We start from the raw sequence: 20,421 nt of genomic DNA, 5'->3' as shown, positions 1-20,421 counted from the left end.
GTATCTTATGGGCAATATCCATGTAGGCTGAAAGTGAGAATGAAGATGCTGTGCCATGAAATGAAGTCAGCTTAGTGACTGAACGCGTGCAGAGAGTTACAGCCCAGAAACAGCATATTTAGTGTTTGCTGGGAGGTCAAAGGGTGGGGTGGGGTTGTTGTTGTAGGTATGCCTGTTAATATGGGAAATGCACCGAGCACACAGGGGTTGTACATGGGGTGTGTGAAAACAGTGTTTGGTGGGGAATGAGCTGTACAGCTCGATGAGGATCAGAAGTGCTAAATGTGTATTTGGAGTCAAGACCCAAATTCCTGTATTTTGTATGCTTTTGAGTTGGGCTGGAACGCTGGGGGAATTCATAAAGAGAACAAGGAACAGAAATATACAAGTGGAACTCCTTGATTTTAACATGGGCAACTCTAGGTGAACACAGGGAGGGGACAAGTGGGAAAGGGGAGAGGTTCTATCAGACAGCTCCCCAAAAGGCCTGAGGAGCAGGGAGAGGGCTGCCTTGATGGCCCTGGCAGTGTTGCAGCACAGGATCTGGAGGCGTGTGGAACCTGCTTTAGAGGAACCTACTTCAGCAGGGGCTTGGACAAGATGACCTCCAGAGGTCCCTTCAGACCCCAACCACCCTGCAATTCTGTGAGTGGCCTGAGCGGTGCTTACAGCGGAAACAGCAAAAGGTCCTTCCGTATGTCCCCGGTGATCTAAAACCCGCCAGGATAAAAAAAAAAACCAAACCCTCCTGTGCCCGCACCTTGGTCGTACCTAACCCAAGGCTGTGGATATCCACTGCCCTGTTATAGACTGGGGTTTCCAGAGCCCTGGCTGGGCAGCGGGAGGTGACCGATTCGGCCTGCGGAGCCCTGGCTGGGCAGCGGGAGGGCCTGTGACCCACTCGGCCTGCCGAGCCGCGGGCGGGCGGGCAGCGGTACCCGCTGGGGCAGCCAGCCGGCACCCAGGGACAGGCGGCTCCTGGGCCAACCCCTGTGAGGCCCGGCCCTCGGCGGGCCCGGCAGCCCTCCCGCTCCGAGGGCAGGCACAGCGGGCTCGCTCCGTGCCGGGCGGCCGGGGGCCTGGGCGTCGCGGCCCTGAGGCCCGGGCGGAACCGGAGCGCCCGGCAGCCGTGGCGCAGGTCCCGGGATGGCCGCGGGCGGGGCGCGGCCCCGGAGGGAAGCGGCGCTCGCCATGACAGGGGCGCGCAGCCCGCGCCCGGCCGCTCGGCCCCGGAGGCCCCAAGCCAGGGGAACACCCGACCCGCCGAGGGCCGGGGGGGGTGCCGACCGCCGACCCCGCCCGCCCGGCGAGGCAGCGCCGGCCCGGCCGCCGTGCCGGCTGCGCTGAGGCGAGGCCACCGGCGTGGCGACCGCGGAGGCGACCGCTCGCCCCCCCGCCCCCCTCGGTCCCCTCAGGCGGCGCCGCGCCCAGGCCGAGGGCGGCCCCCAGCCCCGCTAGAGGGCGCTGCGCTCCCCCCGCCCCGCGCCGCGGGATGGGCCCCCGCTGCGGGGAGGGAAGCGGCCCGGGCGCGCATGCGCAGTGCCGGGCGCTAGACGGCAGCGGCGATGGCTCCGCAGTGACGGTTGGATCTAACGGTTGCAATTGACATTGCGGCGCGGATCGGGCGGCGGATCCAGCCCCGCGAGCGGCGCCTGCCCCGCGGCCGCGCAGCCAGAAGCCACCGGCCCCGCGGAGGAGGCCGCGGCGGCGGCGCGGTGATGCGGCCGCGCTGAGGCCCAGGTGCATCCGCCTCCCTCCCCCGCCGCCGGATCGGGCAGCGCGGCCCGGCCCCGCCGCCGCCCTGAGCTGGCTTCGCGGTTCCTCCCTGCGGCCGCCGCCATGCCGGGCCGCCGCTGAGGCGCGGCCCGCCGCGGCCGAGGAAGCGCCCGCGCGGAGAGGAGCAGGGCCCGGGGGAGGGCGGCCCGGCATGGCCCGCAGCCTGGAGTAGCGCCGCCGCCTCCCTGCGCTGTGCGGCCGCGGGCGGGCCGAGGCCGCCGCTCGGGAGCGAGGCCCCGCTGGAGGCGGAGGAGGAGCCAGCGCGGCCCCTCTGACAGGGCCCGCCGGGCCGCCGCGGCCTCCGCGCTGCCGCCGCCGCGCGGCTCCAGGTGGCCCCGGACCAAGGTGACACCCGGCCTGCCCCCGCCCCGGGGCCACCTGCCCCCTCGGCCGGCACGGACTCGGCGCCGCGCTTTCTTCTCACCCCGGAGCCGGCGGCGTGCGAGCGGCTGCGATGAACCCGGTGAATGCCACTGCTCTCTACGTTTCAGCGAGCCGCCTGGTGCTCAACTACGACCCTGGGGATCCCCAGTCCTTTACCGAGATTAACAAGCTCCTGCCCTACTTCAGGCAGTCCCTCTCCTGCTGCGTTTGCGGTGAGGATCTTTCTTTTGTTCCCTGCACAATGAGCCTCCCCCCGGGGCGCTCCGCACGGCGCCGCGGCCGGCCCTGGGCCGCGCTGCCCCGCCACGGCGGCCGCCCCCCCGCCCCGCCGGGCTCACGCCCCGCCGCACGCCGCGCAGCCCCCGCCGCCGCGGAGCCGCCGGGGGGCGGTGGGGCCCACGTGGGCGGGCGGCGGGGGCGGCGGGCTGGCCCGGCCCGGCGGGGCGGGGGCGGCTGCGCCGGGGCTCACCGCCCCCGGCCGGGGCGGCCCGCGCTGCTCGGGGGGGCGGCGGGGGGCGGCGAGCCCCGCAGCCCGGCCGGAAAATAATCCCGTGGGATTGCTGGGAGAGCGCGTTTTCCCCCAAACGCGGCGCTTTCTCACCCGCTTTATTTCCTGAAGGCTGTGGTAGTTATTAGTGGTTATTGGAATACCCTGTTATGGTGGTGTTAATTGCTTTTAAAAAGCGATGACTAAGAGCAAGCATGGTAAAAGATCCTCAAAACAATATACAGAGCATAGAGGCAGGGAAAGGAGAACTTTTCCCTTCACCCCCACCCCCCCCCCCCCCCCCCACCCCCCCCCCCCCCCCCCCCCCCCCCGCAATGTAAAGAGCAAAAAAGTAATTCAGATTGCAAACCAGGAATTTGAAGCACACAGAAACAATATTTGGATTTGTGTGTGTAGCAGATAATTGCCCTGTAAAAATAATTACCACAAAAAGCAAATAGGCTGAAAGTCTGCTAGGATTTCCCCACTCCACCCCCACCCCCCCCAAAAAAAAAAAAAAAAAAGTATTCTGCGTTTTGTGGGCAAGGGCAGGCATCTGGAATTTCAGTATTGCAGCCTAGGGAACATTGGGAAGGAATTGCATTCTGCTGTGCTGATGAAGTGGGGGCACGTGTCTGTTCCTGGTAGGAAGCTCTGGAATAAACTGACAGCCTTTCTTGAACTTTCCTCTGGAGCCTTGGTCAGCATGAAAGCTTGGCTTTATGGAGTTAAAATATTTTATTTATTTACAGGATCAGGATTTCAACTGTTGAGGCTGCTAAGCTAGTGTTGGATGCTTCCTATCCTGTAGCTATTGGCTCCTCCCACTTAAAGTCAGAAAATAGAGATCTGTTTGTACTGGGGAGAGAGGGAGCCTGTTCCCAGGATCACTGCATCGTCATTTCCTGAAATAATTCGTCGAAGGTTTTTTTTTTTTCCCCACGTAACCCTGATGTCAATATTGATGCACCTCTGGCGCTTGATCTCTTGCTTATTACCTTGGGCCCTGCTCATTCCAATCCCTAACTGCTTTTTTTTCCCCATAAATCCTTCTTGCTTTTGGTCAATCAGCAGGCTGCTTTTCCCTAAAAATATGCTAATATTTTTCTGATTAAAAAAAAATGATACTTACATAGGGGCTACATGTTTCTAACTACTGTGCTATCTGGCCACTCTGCTTTGAGACTGGTCTTCTGAAATGTGTTCTTTGTTCTCATTGCCTTGACTTCTTCCCTTCTTGGCCTTTTGCAATCTTATTTTTACACTCTGTGCTATTGAATTCAACTATCTTTAATTTGTCCCTGCCCAAATTCCTGAGCTATTTTCCTCCTCTTCAGCTTTTCTTGCTTGGCTTTTCTGTCACACACAGTTTGGTAGAGCAAACCATGCTTTTTAGTTTGTTTTCTTCTATTGACTTGTGCCTCCATGGATATTCCTCCTTACCAACTTCTTGATTGTTCCACTTTCTCTCTTCACCCCTTATTTTATTTGAATTTTAAGGTTATTGTTTTGGCTTACATATATTTTTTTTTTCTGCACCAGCTAGCTTTCAGATAGCTGTAGCTGCTGTTTGTTTCAAATACTTTGTGAGCAGTTCCCCCGTATCAGCTCTCTGTGTCTTGGGCTCCTGTTTGCAGCGTGGTAGCATACCGAGGCCTCAGTAAATACCAGGCTCTTCGCAAAGCCATACAGTAAAATACGGTTTCTGCCCTGCAGAGTTAGTAAAGTGTCTGTCTTGAACCTGCAGGCAGTTAGTCATGGGAGTGTGGTCCTGCCCGCTACAAAACTGTCCGCTCTGGTGTTGACCAGCACTCATAAATCCTCAGCTCAGACTGGTAAAGGCAAATCGACCTTCGTGTTTGGTTTTGTTTTCCTTTTCTCCCACTCCTGTCACGGGTGAATATTGGTGCCTCTTTCTCTCTTTGGCCTCCTGGCCTTGCTATGATATTTTAAAAATACTTCTTTTCTCTTGTATGTTTTAGTGCTAAGAGCTGTTACACTGTCTGCATATTTAAGGTTGTTTGAAGCCTTTCCAGCTGTCAAAACCTTTTTGGCTTCAGTGTTTTAAAAGGTAGAGTTTAAATGCTGAAATAAAGATTGGTTTGTGAGATACTGTGATCACAAGAGTGAGTGCTATGACCACCCAAAACTTTACAGTGTACGTTCTTTGAAAATATTTAAAAGCTTTTCTGACGCTCGCTTCTTTCTACCCTGTTTGTCTGTTTAGACCATGAGATCCAAACAGTTGGGTTGGGGTTCGTGTATGTGGAAAGTTGCGTGTCTTTGCTTGCACAGATCTTAGTAGAATGCGGTCTTCACTGTAAATGTTTAACAGTCGTGCTTTGTTGGAGAAACGGTGCATGAATTATCAATAACGCATAAACCCCCTACACTTGGTTAAAGTCTCAAGTGTTGGACTTCTAGGACTTCCCTTGGGAAAATTACTCTGCAAATTAGTGCCCCTTATGTCATCAGCCTTTCTTAAGTATGTAATCTCTCTGAATGCTTTCTGTAATACTTTGTTATGCTGTAGGTATTAATGCCGCAGTCAAGATTGCCCCTTTAATTTGAGACAATTGTTTTTAGAAGAAATCAGTGACAGCTACATAAATCAACTAACATTATTGTGCTTTCACTGTTTTCTCAATGCACTAGCCATAAGCCAGCTAATTTTCTTTTGGTCTGATAGTCTTTTAAACCAGCTCACATAGTAGGTGTGGCAGAAGATTTTGGACCCACGTTATTATGAAATTCTAATTAAAGCTCTGATTTTAGATTCAAACTGGCACACACAAAGTTCCATCAGTAGAAAGTCATATTGTAAACACAATATGCCATTGTAAGTCAACTAAATCTGTTCTGGGTGGATTTGAGGTCTCTGTCTTGTCTAATGGGTTGTAAAGGTTAAATTATGTTGATGGTGCCACTGTGTATGTTTCTAGGATTTAAGTGTGATCATGTGATAGTTTCCTAGATGGTGTTGTAGGTAATGCATCATCCTTTTACGGGGATGTATAAGATGGTATTTCCTAGAGCTTTTAAAACTTAAAAATACCTTCTGTCTAATGCATGCTCAGGAGTAGTTATGTGCCTTTTGTGTTTTGAGGATGTGAAATCTGAGTTTCAGTCTCTGGACTGAAGTGATTATTACAGAATTGCGTGTTAATACCACACCTAATAGTTAGTAGAATTTATGCAACGCATGTCTGTGTTCTAAAAGTACTGCCTATTGGGATAAAAATCTTCCTAAAAAGCGCTTTTCTCTGTTCCAGATACTACGTAGGTTACTGCAAGTCATTCAGAAGTTCAGTTGGCTTTTCAGCATTAACAGCCTTTTTTGAAATTTGGTTAAAATGCTTATAAGAGAGAGATTGCCAGTTAGATCAGCTCAGCTTTTTATCAGTGGAAAACTTTGTCCTGGAACCTCAGAGAGATATTTAAAAGATGTGTGAAAGATTGTTATTGCCAATTTAGAATGTGCAAGTCCTTGAAAGGTTGCCTGGCTTTAGGGTGTAACGCTTTACATTCCGCCAGGAACCCAACTGTAGCTTGTGCTGTAGAAATACAGGATAAGAATATAGTTCTTTCCCTAAACATCCTGTCATCTAAGTAAAGGGATGTGAGACAACATGGGGTTTAAGGGAGATTAAGGGGTGGGAAGGAACAAAGAAACAACATGACGGTTCAGACTCATACCTTACACAGCCCCTGTCAAGTGTTTTGAGATAGCGCTTGTATGATTTTAGTTGGAGGGTTGAAGGCTAAATGATAAAGTAGCGTGGTGGAAGGAACTCCCAAACATGAGTTAGCAAAAATATAAAAAAGGAGTTGACTTTTTGTTTACCTATACAAAGATGAGTGTAGATGTGCTATTTCCATCCTGCTTTTGTGTAAAAGTATTAGCCTGTCTTTTGGAAAATGTATACTGTCACTATAAGGTGAGTCTTTTGGAACTCATTCTGCCAGCTAGGTTTGAAATTTCTCCGTAGTTGGTGGTATATTGAGTTGCATAAAATTTTCCATCTTTGTGCCATCTTGTCCGTGTTGTTGGGCTTCTGAAGGCTCCTCCTCTTCTTCCTTGCCCCTCACTGAGCTAATTCTGCGTTGCTTCCGCAGTTCTGACTGCTGCCCCTCGTAAGCCAGTGCATGGTGTGACCTCCTCTGGCCCCCTTGTCTCTAGCTCTTCGTGGTGGCTGTGTTATGGATCCCAAGTAGAGCTTCTTACTTTAGGCTGTACGTTGTCATTGGGAAATCAAATCATGTGAATTAGACCTGTACAGTTTCAATAAACTTTCCTATGAAAAGTTCTGCAAGTATCTAAGGGGGGAAGCGCCACAAGCAAGTGGCGTGCAAGGCAATTATGGCTCTGGAGTAAGCAAAGTCTTTTTTTTTTTTTCCACTGGTGGTACTGAGAGTCTGAGGCATGCAGCAGTTACATGATGGCCTTTGGAGAAGAGAAGATCGTTGAGTGACATCTAAATAGATTGAAACTTTCTAGAAAATTCAATTTCTAGTCACAGAGATGGAAGAAGGCAGAAGAAACAAATTCCCGCTACTAATAAAACTTAATTATGTGCAAGGTACTGGATTTTCTGTTTGGGATGTGAGCCATGACTAAGTGAGCCTGGATATCTGTAGTTTTAAAGTGAAAAAGCGTATTTAAGTGTTGTGATGGAAAAGTTTAGCCTAGAACTCTGGTTCCTTGCCCGTTCTCGCTAGGTTAAGGAGAGTGAAGGCCGATTCATGGTCTGTGCTGCCAGATCAGAGTTGCCTTTTATGTTTGAAAAGTGATCTGGATCAGTGCCTTTTTTAAGGTGTTTTTTCATTTACATTTTCTTACTTCCTCTGGTTTCAATGATGAAAAATACTGTCCAGCTATCACATATTGGTAGTTTTAAAAAGCATGTTATTTTCTCCTTAAAAAATTACATGAATAGTTGCTGAAATACTTCTCAGTTTCTGAAGAATGTTCAAAATAACCAGAGTCTCTGAAACAGCCATTGGGGAGCATGAACAATGGGACTAAGTACTTATCAAATACCTTCTGCTGCTGGTATTCTTTTTCTTCATGTTTTGGAGATAAACAGCATGGGCAGCTGTCTATAAAACGTCCACTTGCACAGCTCTTGAATACACCAGTTTTTAGCCAAGACCATGGTGAATGATTTCTCTTCCTCTTAAAATCTCCTTACCTAAATTCACTGTTTCCCTTTCCTGTTTTTAAATCCTGGGAGAATTGCTTTTTCAAGGTTGTCTGCATCACACTGCATACATTTTGATAACATAAATTTCCACCAGTTGAATTTAAATTGGTTTCTAAACTAAAAATACTCCTCTGTCTTAGAACAAAACTGAGGAGTAGGAAGAGCAGAACTGTGGTTTCCACCGTACCAGCTGCCTGATAGCGAGCTTTAGAAGAAGGTTGCAAAGTGAAGATTGCAATATTCTCTTCTGATGCGATTTGAGATGAGGGTGTGTTTCTCATTGAAGCAGTGGGAGATGGTGGACAGGTTCTGATGGTCATCTGAAGATACTGATTAAACCGATTGCATTTCAGAGTGTTTAAAGAAAAGTTAATGTGTTGCCAAGAGGCATCTTTATTGTGACAGCTTAGTTGTCTGGGTCTATGGACATAGTGTGTTCAAACACGGGTTTCTTTGGTTTTGTTTTCTTACTATGTTATGATTTACAGATTAGGTTGACTGAATATGGAGTAAGCAGTTGCTGTATATTATGTTGGGAGTTCTTTGTGAGGCCAGAAAAGATTCTTTGCATCTAGTATATGACTTGAGAAATAATGCACATCACAACCTTTCTTGAGCACTGTGCTTTCCAGGTAGTAAGGATTTCCCTGCTCTTATGGTGGAAGTCACTCTGAAGTCCTTTGATGATGTAATTTATTATTCTCTGTCTTCTGAGCCTTGCAGCCATAGCACAGGGCTTGCCCCTTCTCCAGTGGCCTTGAAGAGCAGTTTACTTAAAGATTGCATGGTTAATTGTGATGGTGTAAGCATTTTTGTTTGGTGGGAAAGAAGTAGTTGTCACAAGTTTTTTGTTTGCTCAGAGAATGTGATCAACTTGATCTATAACTTCCAAAGCATGTTTTAACTCTTACGAGTGTGTGCATGGAAACATGTGAAATTAATCTTGTACCCATAGGAGAAATGTTAACTTTGGTATTTAAAACCTCTTAAAGTACAGCAACGTTGACTTTTGGAAAACATCATTACATGAAAATTCTACATTGGATGGTGAAAAAGATGAATTTTTAAAAAACTTTTTAAAGTCTGTTCACGACAAAGTTTGAACTCAGCCCATCTAGTTTGTTAAAAATATATTTAGAATTTTTCCAGTCAGTGATGTTGTAAACACTAAGGCTTTCAAACAGAAATATAACTTTGACATAAATATGTTCTGTTGTTTATTATGCAAGGGGTGGAGCCAGAGAACAAAGCAGTCCCTTCTACAGTTTAAAAGCAATTTGTTGTCCTATTTCTGGGGTTTTTCCTTGAACTTTAGGTAAAGAGGTTGACTGTATTTCTCCAGATAATGCAGAAAAATAGTCTGACTGTAGTCTTATCGTGGTTAACTTGGGTTCCCATGATGTTCAGACAAAAATAGTGCAGTTTTTTTTTTCCAAAGGGTTATACAATCATTGCTTCTTTCGTCACAACCATCCCTGTATGAGGGTAATAACTTCTGTAGCTAATTTTTCATAGTTGTTTGTTGATGGAGAATGCTGAGAAATACTCAGCAGCCAACAGAATGTTTTCTCTGATAAAATTTTGAAAAAAAAAAAAATGCTTTTAATGCTTTTTTAGTGTGTGTCCCCTCACGTTCCATTTCACCTGATGGGGAATCTGTCAATGCTTGTCTTTGGACAAATTCTAGTGGCACTTTTGTTGTAGTTGTGGTGATCTGAGAGCAAGGTGGTATTTTCAGGAAGAAATACTATCATTTAGTTTACAGGTAAACTTACTGTTTCAGGGCTGAAAGAGGTTTGTCTGCTGAAAGTCTTGGGCAGTTTTTTTCTGAGTCTAGTTTTTGGCTGAATAAAACTATTTCTGTCTACAAAATGTCTCACAAAAAGCATTAAATGATAAGTACATTTATAGTGGTGTCATTGTGAACTCCTCTTAGTTACAATTTGTGTTTTGTAGATAGCAGGTTCAAAATTTTGGGCTAGTAACATTGCAAATATCTTGCGTCTTCCTGCCTCTAAACCAAGAGCGTGGCCGCTACAGATGCTGATGTATTTTCTGAACGCCAGAAGGTGGGTGCGGGATATCTGGGTGATAGGCAGCACCTCAGCCAGGTGATGTGGCGGGTTTCTGGATGATGAGAACGGTTGCCAAACATTTTTCTAACTGGGACAGTTTGTCAGGGCAGGGGTAGGACAAACCTCCATCTGGTGAATCTGCCTCGACTTCAGTGCAGTGTTTGTGAAATGTGTCAGCTAGACCGTGGCTCAACCCACCCTCTTGAGTGTACGGCTTGGAAGGGCTTTGTGGTAGGGCTTGAGATCCGTGGAAGGCGACTTTCCACAGAATGACAGAACGGTTTGTGTTGGCAGGGACCTTAAAGATCATCTAGTTACACCCCCCTGCCACGGGCAGGGACACCTTCCACCAGTCCAGGGTGCTGCTCCAAGCCCCATCCAGCCTGGCCCTGAGCACTTCACCCCTTCACTGTTGTCTTGTCCTTGGCAAACCTCTCTTGAAATTTCTGTGGTTTTGAATGTATTTAGTTATCTTCATTTCTAGTAAGTATCCAGATCTGTCACCCATATAAAACAGATCTTACACATTTGTTTTATTTTTTCTGCAGATGGTTAACAGACCTTTTCACTACTTATCATATGCCTGCCTGTCTATCATCAAATAGTTTTGCAAATAGTGCTTTTAGGTTTCTTTTTTTTTACCAAACTCTGAAAATGCTACTGCTTTTATGATGGCATTTTTCTTTTGCATGTTTTGCTTTGAAACCTCATACAGCTACAGTCAGATTATTCTAAAGTGGGATCTAGCTGATAATTTGTCAGATGCAGAGATGCTGTGTGGGGTTGAAGGAGGGAGCAGTGCAGGGAGTTGCAGAGGCTGCTTCAGCTGAAGTGCTTGAGCTGCTGGTAGATGGATAGCTGAGCTCCAAAAAGCCTGTCAAGTGGCATCGCCAGCCGGTGAGAGCTAGCTCCCATCCTTCAGGAGGGGTTAACTCTGAAGCTTGAATGTAGCAGTTTATTAGAGCTTGCTACCTATTGCTAATTATTTTAGTAGAAATGATCAGATAATGTTTAATCCTTAAGTGAAAATTCTGAAAGTGTAGCGGTCCAACTGCTAAATTTCCAGCTTCTGTTATTACTTTGATGTGCCTGCCGTATATCAATTTTAAGCGTAATGCAGAAGTATATGTGTGCCTCATCTGATTATAGGTTCCTGTTCTTTAAAACTTGCTAGATTGACAGAGCTGCAGAATTTCTGTTTGACTAATCCAAAGTTCACAGAAGCTTTTTGTAATCTTGGTTTAAAAATGAAGTCATGGTCGTTGTAACATTCAATGTTAACAGGTTAACTGGTGCAGGTGAACTGCCTTCTTACCTTCCTTCTTTCCATCTTATCCCCTTCTTCACAGATGCCAGTCGTACTTGCACTGTGTAGCAGATAACACCGCCTCAGTAGGTGGAGAGGGAAAGGAGTAGAGGGCTGGGCTGCTGAGCTTTCCGCGTGCTTCCTGCGCTCCACGAAACAAGGGTGATTTCTGGTGACACGAATGCAGTCAAGGATTAAAGACTGTTTTGGCAGACAAATGCAGATTACCCCCGGTGATACATTTATTTATACTTGTAAAAAAATTGGACGTAATTTTTTCTAGTTTACTTCATCAAGATTTAATTTAGTAATAAATAAATAATAAACAACATCCTTAGGACTTTTAAGTTGTTGAAAAAGGCAGTATGTTATGTTTCAGTAGCTTTTGCAAGGGCGCTAAAGTAGTTACGTGTGTTTAGCCCCTTTTCTGGGGCATTATATTTCTGCCTTTGCTGAGGATAGATGAAAGTGGAAGGAGGTGGCCTGTTTCAATTCAAGCCTGTCTGAGTGAATTTCATCCATTTGGAGCACATTTGCTGCATATATACACCTAACAATTGCTTTGATTCCCAATTCTTCTCCTCCCTTTGGTCTGTGAGATATGATTTGCAGATGCTTCCCCTCTTCCTGCAGCTGTGAAGTAATGCTCATTAAGGAACGCAATAGGAAGTATTCCTTGTGGTTTCAATGACCTCCCTCCTGGTAGCAGCCTTTCCAGGACAGCTGTGATATTTTGTAAATAATATATTAAAAGTATTTCCTCTGTATATTCTGCATAATTGTAAGTGCTCATATTAATGTAGATGTTTAGTCAACGTTTCTGCAAGCAGGATAGTTAAGAGCTGATGTAGTTAAGGGAAGGCCTGTCATTGGAGGCTTGGTAAGAATCTAATTTTGCTTTTGGTATATTAATACACCCCTTGCAAAAGAGGGTGAGAAGAGATGAGACAAAAGTTTAGTAATACCAAGCTCTTCAGGGTAGTAAAAATGAAAGCCTGCGTTGAGTAATTGTGGCAAGATCTTATGGAGATGAATGACTGTGCCATAAAATGACAAATTAAATTTAGCTTAGATAAATATTAAATTATAAACATGCAAAACATATTAACTTCTCAGAGCCCACCATTTTTATATCTTGCAGATCTATGTACACTTGTAAATTTATAGAAAGGGGTAGCTCTGATGGCTGCCAGCCAAGAGTGAGATCTCAGCCTCGCAGTAGAAAACTCTATGAGGATGTCAGCTCAGTGCTGAGTATCAACCAAAAAAAGAAAAGCAAATGCTAAAAATCGGCACTGGAATAGAGAATAAAGTGGAGAACTTTATTATGGCAGTGTATGAAGCTGTAATTCACCTGTATCTTATGTTGTTGCAGTTGTGGTCCCCCTATCTTTAAAAAAAAACACACCCACACTGTGGAAGAGTTAGGAGAACGGTGATCCAATGTAAGGAACAACTTCTGTACAGTCTGGAACAGGGACAACTTGGAGGGTTACGTGGTAGATGTCTGTAAAACCACAAGCAGTGTGGAAGAGAGGGATAGGGATTGACTTGCCTCATCCAATGCAAGATCCAGAAATTGCCAAGTGGAACTAGTAAGAGTCATGTTTGAAACAAAAAGCTCATTCTCAGCACAGTGGAGGGCAGACCAGGGCCCTGCTTGTCAAAGCCCGCGGTGGTTACATTTGAAAGAGTTAAAGGGGAGAGGAGGCAACCCTAAGGAGAGAAGGGTTACTGAGTACGTGGAAACCCCATCTGTTAAATGGTTAACCCATAATGGTTAAAAGCTGGGCAAGTACTAAGATTTTGCTTTCCGATTTCTTACTCTGTGCTGTAAGCATCTGCTTCTGGCCCCCACTGGAATGGGCTGCTGGGCTAGATGGGTCTGTGGTCTGACTCAGTACGGTTATTCTTAGGAGGTTGAGGGTGGGCTAGAAAACATCTCGGAATCCTGCCCAGCTTTATTTTCATGGTTCATAATCTTAATCTGGGAAGATCTTGTAATTTGTAGCATTAGAGGAGCATTGGAGCATTGTGCCTGGGGAGCCTGTACCATCCAGCAGTTTGGAACGTCCCAGAGGTACCTCCAGATTCTGGGTAGCAGCTCCGCTCTTGTCTTCCTGGGACATGTTACTGACTTGATACCATCCCCTGAGTTTTAAAAGTAAGGAAACTTAATTTTGTGTCAATTTGCATCTCATGGTTGACTTTTTTTAGCTTAACAATACTAAAGCTGAAGAGAGTGATAGGTGCCACAGAATCCATACGAGAGAGCAGCTTTGACTGAAGAATGAATATTCAATGAGAGATGAGCTCAAGCTGAAAATATTCCCCCAGCTCAGGCATTTCTGATGTCTCTCCCATGTAGGTTGCCTGGCATTTACTGAGAGTAGAACTCGCTCTGTTCTTCCCTTCAGTGAGAGCATGTGAAGTGTTTTGTCTGTCCGTCTGTTTTTTTCCTCAAAGCTTCAGGAAAATACAAATTTTTCGGTATCTTTTTTAGCATTTGTACCCATTCAACAGTTGCAGCCAAAATTATTTTGGGAGAAATAAAATGTGCAGTTGGTGATGACTTTTTTTAAAAAAAAAATCTAAAAAAAAGTTAATTTGGTACAATGTTTATTTGATTCCATCTCTGAAGTATTTTAGTGCTTCATAATCTGTAAAGCACTGATCACCAGAACTCATATTTATCATCCTAAATAGCAAAAGGAGGCTAAAGATGGCACGAGGAGCACACCCAACAGCTTTGTTTCATTGGGAATTAATGGTGGTGGGCTTTTGGTTCTGGTTTTTGGTTTTGGTTTGCTGTGGGTATGTGTAGTTGTGCGATGGCTTCTGAAGTCTCAAAGCATTAACCGACCGAGCGTTAGGGGTGTTTGCCTCCTGCATTGGCCAGGACAGGGCTTTCTGCTTGTCCTGCTGGAAAGACTCCAAGGATCCAGAAGGGACGGACAGTTGTTTGTGAGCTCTTTCTGCTGAAGGATGTGACTTATGAGACTAGCTGATGTGATTTCAAGCTTGCTTTTTGTTTTTCCCCAGGGGGAGCTAGGGACTCTTCTCAGAAAATCAAATTCAATCATAGGACTATGGTGGACATCTCTGCCTGCACTGCTCTTTATCTAATGTCATTTAAAGGGAACTTTAAAAAAAAAATATTCCACTGCAGCTTGGATTGTGTGACTTCATGTTCCATCTGTTGGCCTTAAATCTTCACTGTTAAAATTGAAGAGTGTTTTGCTGCTGCCTTCTCACAGTGGTCTTGTGGAGTCACTTCTCCTCAAGTCAGCCCTTCCTCATTAGATCAGCAAAGAAAAGTTGAACACCTGGGCTCTGATCGTGAAGTGCATTTCCCTTCTGGTGTTGCTGTAATTGTGCTTTGAACCTTCCTCTGTTCTACAGCTTCTCCTGTAATGACAGCTCTCATTTGACATTGTGTAGAAGTATGCCACCTCCCAGCTTTCTAAACAATTGTATTTTCTCTCCATTTCTGAAGAAAATACTATGAAACGATCACTTCAGCACTGCCTCTTGTTATTTGTTGCTCAAAACTCAGTTTACATTAAGCCACTTTTACTGAGAGGCAGCTCAGGTGGAAGGCTGGAGCAGCCCTTTCCCAAAGAGGTACCAGGGAATTCAGATTTCAAAGGGAAAATGAGATAGTCTGCTCACCGACGGAATTCAGGAGAGTTGCGGAGAATTACTGTGCAAATACAAATTTCCTATTTAAACAGGCACACAAAAGCTGAATTTTCAAAAGCCGTTTGTGGAGAGCACGGAGGGTTAGGTTAGGAAGGGGGTGGAACACTGGCAGAAGCTGCAGAGTGAGGAAGGAGTTTCAGGTTTGTAATTTGAAGGGCTGCTACAGCCAAGGGTTAGTACAGTATGTCTGGCTCTTCTCCCTGAGGGCTTGGATCCTCGGCTAAAGTACTAGAGGGTAGGAAAGCTGGGTTTCATTCCTTAGCTGACCATCAACTCAGCTAGGTCCAGTTAATGATGTCCCTTCAAAGTGCTAGATTAAAATCTCCTTGGCAAGTGAGTGATGAGAGAAAACATCCTTATATCTGATAACATTTTTAAAATCTTGGACTGTGTTAATGTATGCACTTTGCTTTCTCTTCCCAAATTGTTTAATTTTATTCGTTTGTTCGTAGCAGTATGTTTTCACTTTGGGAAAATCTGGGTGAGAATTCTCTGATGGCTGTAATGCATTCAGCAAGGCTTTTTGTGCGGAGAAGGGTCTGATCAAAGCTGAAAGTCTGTTGCAGGGAGAGGAGGGCAAACCTCTTGCAGCAGGTGACTATAGGTACTCTGGAATTTAATTTAGGTGTTAGAGTATCTCTCTGGCCTAGAGCTGGCTAGAAGTAGCAAAGCAATACTGTCAGTTTCTGGCTATAGTTGCTAGTTGGAGTATTTCTATACAGAATTTTAGTTACATCTGTTCTTTCATCCTTTTATCCTTACGTGTTATTTGGTTTGTTCTTAAGGAAAAACAGAAACATTCTTGCAGTTTTTTACAGTTTCAGAGATCTGGAGACATAACCTTGCATACTGTCAGTACTGGGTGTCTGAAACGGTGCTGTCAGGTGTGTTGATTCCTTCCGCAGCTGATTTTTATTAGTTTTTTTTATTCTTAACAGTAAGATGTCAGAGAAAATCCTTTCTTCTGACTTCTTTGCTCCAGCCCAGAACATGAGCTGTTGTTGACATTTTAAAGTATTTAAGCATCGTGACTATGACGGTACCACTATTTTAAGTTTTATTTCACTGATTTGTGTCCTTGAATTGGAAAACCGGGACTCAGCGCTTCCCAGGTAATGTTAATAGTCGCCTTGTTGCACCTTCTGATTTGGCACAAGAGTGATCTATTAAAGAGCAATACAGTATTCCCCCCCCCCCCCTTTTTATTAAAATATATTACTAGGGGGTTTTATTTGGTGTTTGTAAGAGTTAATGGGATCCATTTAACTGTTCTTGTTGCTTGCAAAGTTAAAAACTTGGTGCTTTTTTCATGGCATTGACTGTCACAAAGCTGGGCTGTATTTTTAGTCCCAGCTAAATGAAAAGTAAAACAAAGTCTGCTGTGTCTTCTTTGCTTTTGGGGTTGATATTTCATCTTTTTTACATTCCTTTTAGAGTTTCCCTCTGCTCTGTTGCCATTTGTTTTCACCAATGTCATTAAGATCTCTGCAGTAGCTCTTCATGGGAGTTTGTTGTTGCACTTCTGGTAAATTCATAGAAATCTTGTGTGTTTTGTAAGTTCCAATGAGAGAAACTGCTGAGGGGGGACGAGGGGATTGGTAGTGTGTTAATTGAGAGTGTTTCTAAAGGCTGCAGCAGCACAACATGTTATGGTGTGGTGGTTTTCTTCTAAGTGTTTTTTAACGTTGTATTAAAATTAGATAAAGCAGCTGTGAAAATTTTTACAGGCTGTTGTTTAGATGTCAGTTTTCTGGTGACTTGCTGAACTTTTTCAGGCAATGTTTCTGATAGTACAAAAAAGAAATATCGTTCCGTACTATCCTGCAAACCTTCCTTGAGTCCATCATAATCTTTCTCTTTCTTTTTTCCTTAGGAAATTTGCTACAAGACCCTATTGCTCCTACCAACTCCACATGTCAGCATTATGTCTGCAAAACTTGTAAAGGCAAGAAGATGATGATGAAACCGTCATGTAGCTGGTGCAAGGACTATGAACAGTTTGAGGAGAATAAGCAACTAAGCATCTTAGTGAACTGCTATAAGAAACTCTGCGAATACATAACGCAGACTCCACTGGCACGAGATATTATCCAGGCAGTTGATTGTTCTGCAGATCTTTTGGCTTTGCTTAAAGATGGATCACCACTCCATGAAGAGACAGAAAAATCTTCTGATACAGCCTTGGCTTTGTGTTTGACACATTCCCCAGTACCTTCAACCTCAGAACTCACAACTGATCCTCCAGCTAGTTTTACATCAATCCCTGAAAGCACACACAACATTGATCTTAGAGGTTCTGTTATCAACGGGTTGCCCAATTGTAATGGGCTTTCAGTAGATAAACTCGGAGTGAATATTCCTTCTCCTGAACACGCAAACACGATCGATGTCTGCAGCACTGGAGAGTATATAAAAACTGAAGATCTCTCTAGCAGCTTGCAGCCTGTGTGTGACACAGTTTCTACTAGTGACTTGTGTACGACAGGCATTGACATCTGCAGTTTCAGTGAAGATATAAAACCAGGTGGCTCGCTTCTCCTTAGCGTCGAGGAGGTTCTCCGGAGCTTAGAGACCGTTTCAAATACTGAAGTCTGTGATTCTAATTTGCAGCCCACCTTGGAAGCAAACATGACTAACGGCCCTTTCCTGCAGCTTTCTCCCCCACCTCTTAGCCATAACATTTTCATGTCCACAGATGCTTCTCCTCATGGAATCTCCTGTACAGCGGCGACGCCTAAGGTAGTTAAATTAAACAGAAAGCGATCTCGATCAGAAAGCGACAGCGAGAAGGTGCAACCTCTACCCATTTCCAGCATCATCTGTGGCCCAACACTGGGGGCATCGGCTCCTGTAACAGTGAAACAGGAAAACAAAATGTCTTTGCAGCCTATTGCAACTGTACCTAATGGAGGCACTACTCCCAAAATAAGTAAAACTGTGCTCCTGTCTAACAAAAGCATGAAAAAGAATTTAGAACATGCCCCTAAGAAATCTCACCCGAAAGCCAAACCAGGGGTGCTGAAAACAAAAGACAAAGCAAAGGAGAAAGTTCCTAGCAGTAATGTTATGCCAGGAAGCCCAACAAAAACTGTGTATAAAAAGCCACAAGAAAAGAAAGGGTGTAAATGTGGTCGTGCCACCCAAAATCCAAGTGTTCTTACATGCCGTGGCCAACGCTGCCCTTGCTATTCTAACCGCAAAGCCTGCCTTGACTGCATATGCCGTGGCTGCCAAAACTCATACATGGCTAATGGGGAGAAGAAGCTGGAGGCATTTGCAGTGCCAGAAAAGGCCTTGGAGCAGACTAGGCTTACTTTGGGCATTAATGTGACAAGCATTGCGGTGCGCAATGCCAGCACAAGCACCAGTGTAATCAATGTGACAGGGTCACCAGTAACTACGTTTTTAGCTGCCAGTACACACGATGATAAAAGTTTGGATGAAGCTATAGACATGAGATACGACTGTTGAGTCTTTCTTTCTTTTCCCTGCCGTCAGTAGGGGAACTGCTACAGTTCTAAGGCAGCTATGGTTCTGTTTAACTTGCTGGAGCTCCTGCGTTTAGATCACTTGTATCAAGTGTTTTTCATTGCTATGTTATGTGTATTAGTGTCTGGGAAATAGTTGCAGATAATGGAGGAGTTACCCTAAAACTGTTTTTAGTTCTTACAGCACCTCATAGTTTGAGATCAATTGCTGATGTAAATGATTTTATCACAAGATCTTTGGCAAGGAGTATGTTAACCTCATTGTACCTCATCATGCTTTGTGCTCAGTCAAAGCTTCTGCTTAAATGTAGAAAAGTGGTATCTAGTTAGTCCATCTAAACTGTGCTACATCCTGGTGTAGAAAAATAATTATCGATTAGTTACAGTCACCGTTGCTAGAAAATAACCTAAAATTTCCTGTAGGAAATGCAGCATCGAGCTGGAGAAGGCACTCTGAAAAGGGTAAGTAATCTCCGATGGTGAGAATTAGTAATCTATGCTATGGAACAGTTTAAAAAAAAAAAAAAAAAGATTAGTAAATATATTGAGAAAGCTGATAGCCCAAAAAGCAGCTCAGTCCCCAGCAAGGGTCAGGATGATCAGTTGGTTAGGTGTGAACGGCTGACTCGGGTGCATCATCCCCGTTAACAATTTCTTTTTTTTTTTTTTTTTTTTTTTTTTCCCCTTGACAATTCCACAGGTCGTGTTCCTGCTCAGTTATGCCCTCTGTGCCCGCTCCCTTTGTGTGGCATGTTACTGAGTTATTTTGGCTGGGGTGAGAAAATTACTTGTATGCAAAGAAGCCTCAAGTTTTATTAACACCATTCTCTCCTCCCTCCAACTTTTTTTTTTTTTTTTTTTGGGGGGGGGGGGGGGGGGGGGGGGAGTTCCTGCTGATTTCACTGTTGTTCCTTCTAGAAAAGGTAGGGGGTGGCGGGGGAATGGTTATGGGTTATGGGAAGACTCCTTGGCTGATTCCCCCAAGGCCGCTGCCAGTCAGTGCCTGGGATACATGGAGACCTCCCCAGCAGCTACCACCATGGGGGTGTTTTGTTTGTTTGTTTGTTGAGTCTGTGCCACCGCAGGCTTGGGACCCACCCCCCGTGAGGGCAGTTCTTCACTGACGGGCATCTTCCAGCTGGGACCGAGGGCTTGGTGCACTCTGGGGTCACATGCTTTGGATGTTTGATAGGCAGAATAAGCTATGTAACTCGCTTCACCCAGAATCTATCTCAGTTTTTGCTAATATGTTGAAAATAGCTTTCGAAGGTCAGTGCTTTTCAACCTGGGCTGAAAGGCTCTAAAATGGAAAAAAAAAAAAACCCCAAAGTTGTCAAAGGGCTTACCTCAGAAAGTGTTAAAATGAAAGCGCCTTCGTAGGAATTCAGCTTTATGCAGAAATGGTTTATTTCGGTGTAATCCCTAAATAAGAGTACAAGCGGAATAATTGTGTCTTGCATTTAGGGCTTCATTGGCAGCCTAAAAAAAGTCAGATTACTTTGTGAAAGCAGAAATTTCTCCTCTTTGAATGATACAGCACAAATGAAACATGGGCTGACTAGAACACAAAACATTACCTTCTAATTTAAAAGGCAATTCCTGTTTCAACAGCATGTTAAATAGTATGTGAATTTTTTTGAGTTACTTTACTGCTTCCATCTCTCCTCTTATTCACCCAGTGACCCCGCAGCGCTTTCCAACCCGGCATTAGGTGTATTTTGATTTAGCACAAAGCATGTACAATGATGGTTCCTCACCTAAGAAATAAGCAAAAACCTTTGGACAGTGTACCATGGTGTCATTTTCTGTGAATGTGGTCAGATCTTTTTGTTGGTTTTGGTTTGTTTCTCCCCCCGTCTTTTTTGTGGGGTGGGTAGGGTGGGGGGTTAAAGCCATAGGAAGAAAAATGTGATGTACGTGTCCAGTCTGTACTTTTTTGTTTTTGTTTTGCAAGAAGAGTTGAAAAATATTTTTGATAATGAGTAAATGGTGGAAAATG

The 20,421-nt window shown here is 45.1% G+C and overlaps 1 protein-coding gene across 2 annotated transcripts; it reads left to right on the top strand.

Annotated features, from left to right (window-relative positions):
• Positions 1–2,120: 2,120 nt before the first annotated feature.
• On the top strand, positions 2,121–20,421 carry MSL2 (MSL complex subunit 2). 2 transcript variants are annotated; one of them, XM_040613882.1, is made up of 2 exons: positions 2,121–2,372; positions 16,808–20,421. In XM_040613882.1, the coding sequence occupies exons 1-2, from the start codon at positions 2,231–2,233 to the stop codon at positions 18,403–18,405; spliced, it is 1,740 nt and encodes a 579-aa protein (XP_040469816.1). In that variant the 5' UTR covers positions 2,121–2,230; the 3' UTR covers positions 18,406–20,421. The 2 variants fall into 2 exon arrangements, with proteins under 2 accessions (XP_040469816.1, XP_040469817.1); XM_040613883.1 differs by lacking the exon at positions 2,121–2,372 and adding an exon at positions 2,998–7,227.

The sequence above is a fragment of the Falco naumanni genome, chromosome 13 (assembly GCF_017639655.2).
Source record: "Falco naumanni isolate bFalNau1 chromosome 13, bFalNau1.pat, whole genome shotgun sequence".
In the NCBI taxonomy this organism is placed as follows: domain Eukaryota; kingdom Metazoa; phylum Chordata; class Aves; order Falconiformes; family Falconidae; genus Falco; species Falco naumanni.
Note: the sequence above shows the minus strand (reverse complement) of the source record. Positions and strands in the feature narration are given on the sequence as shown.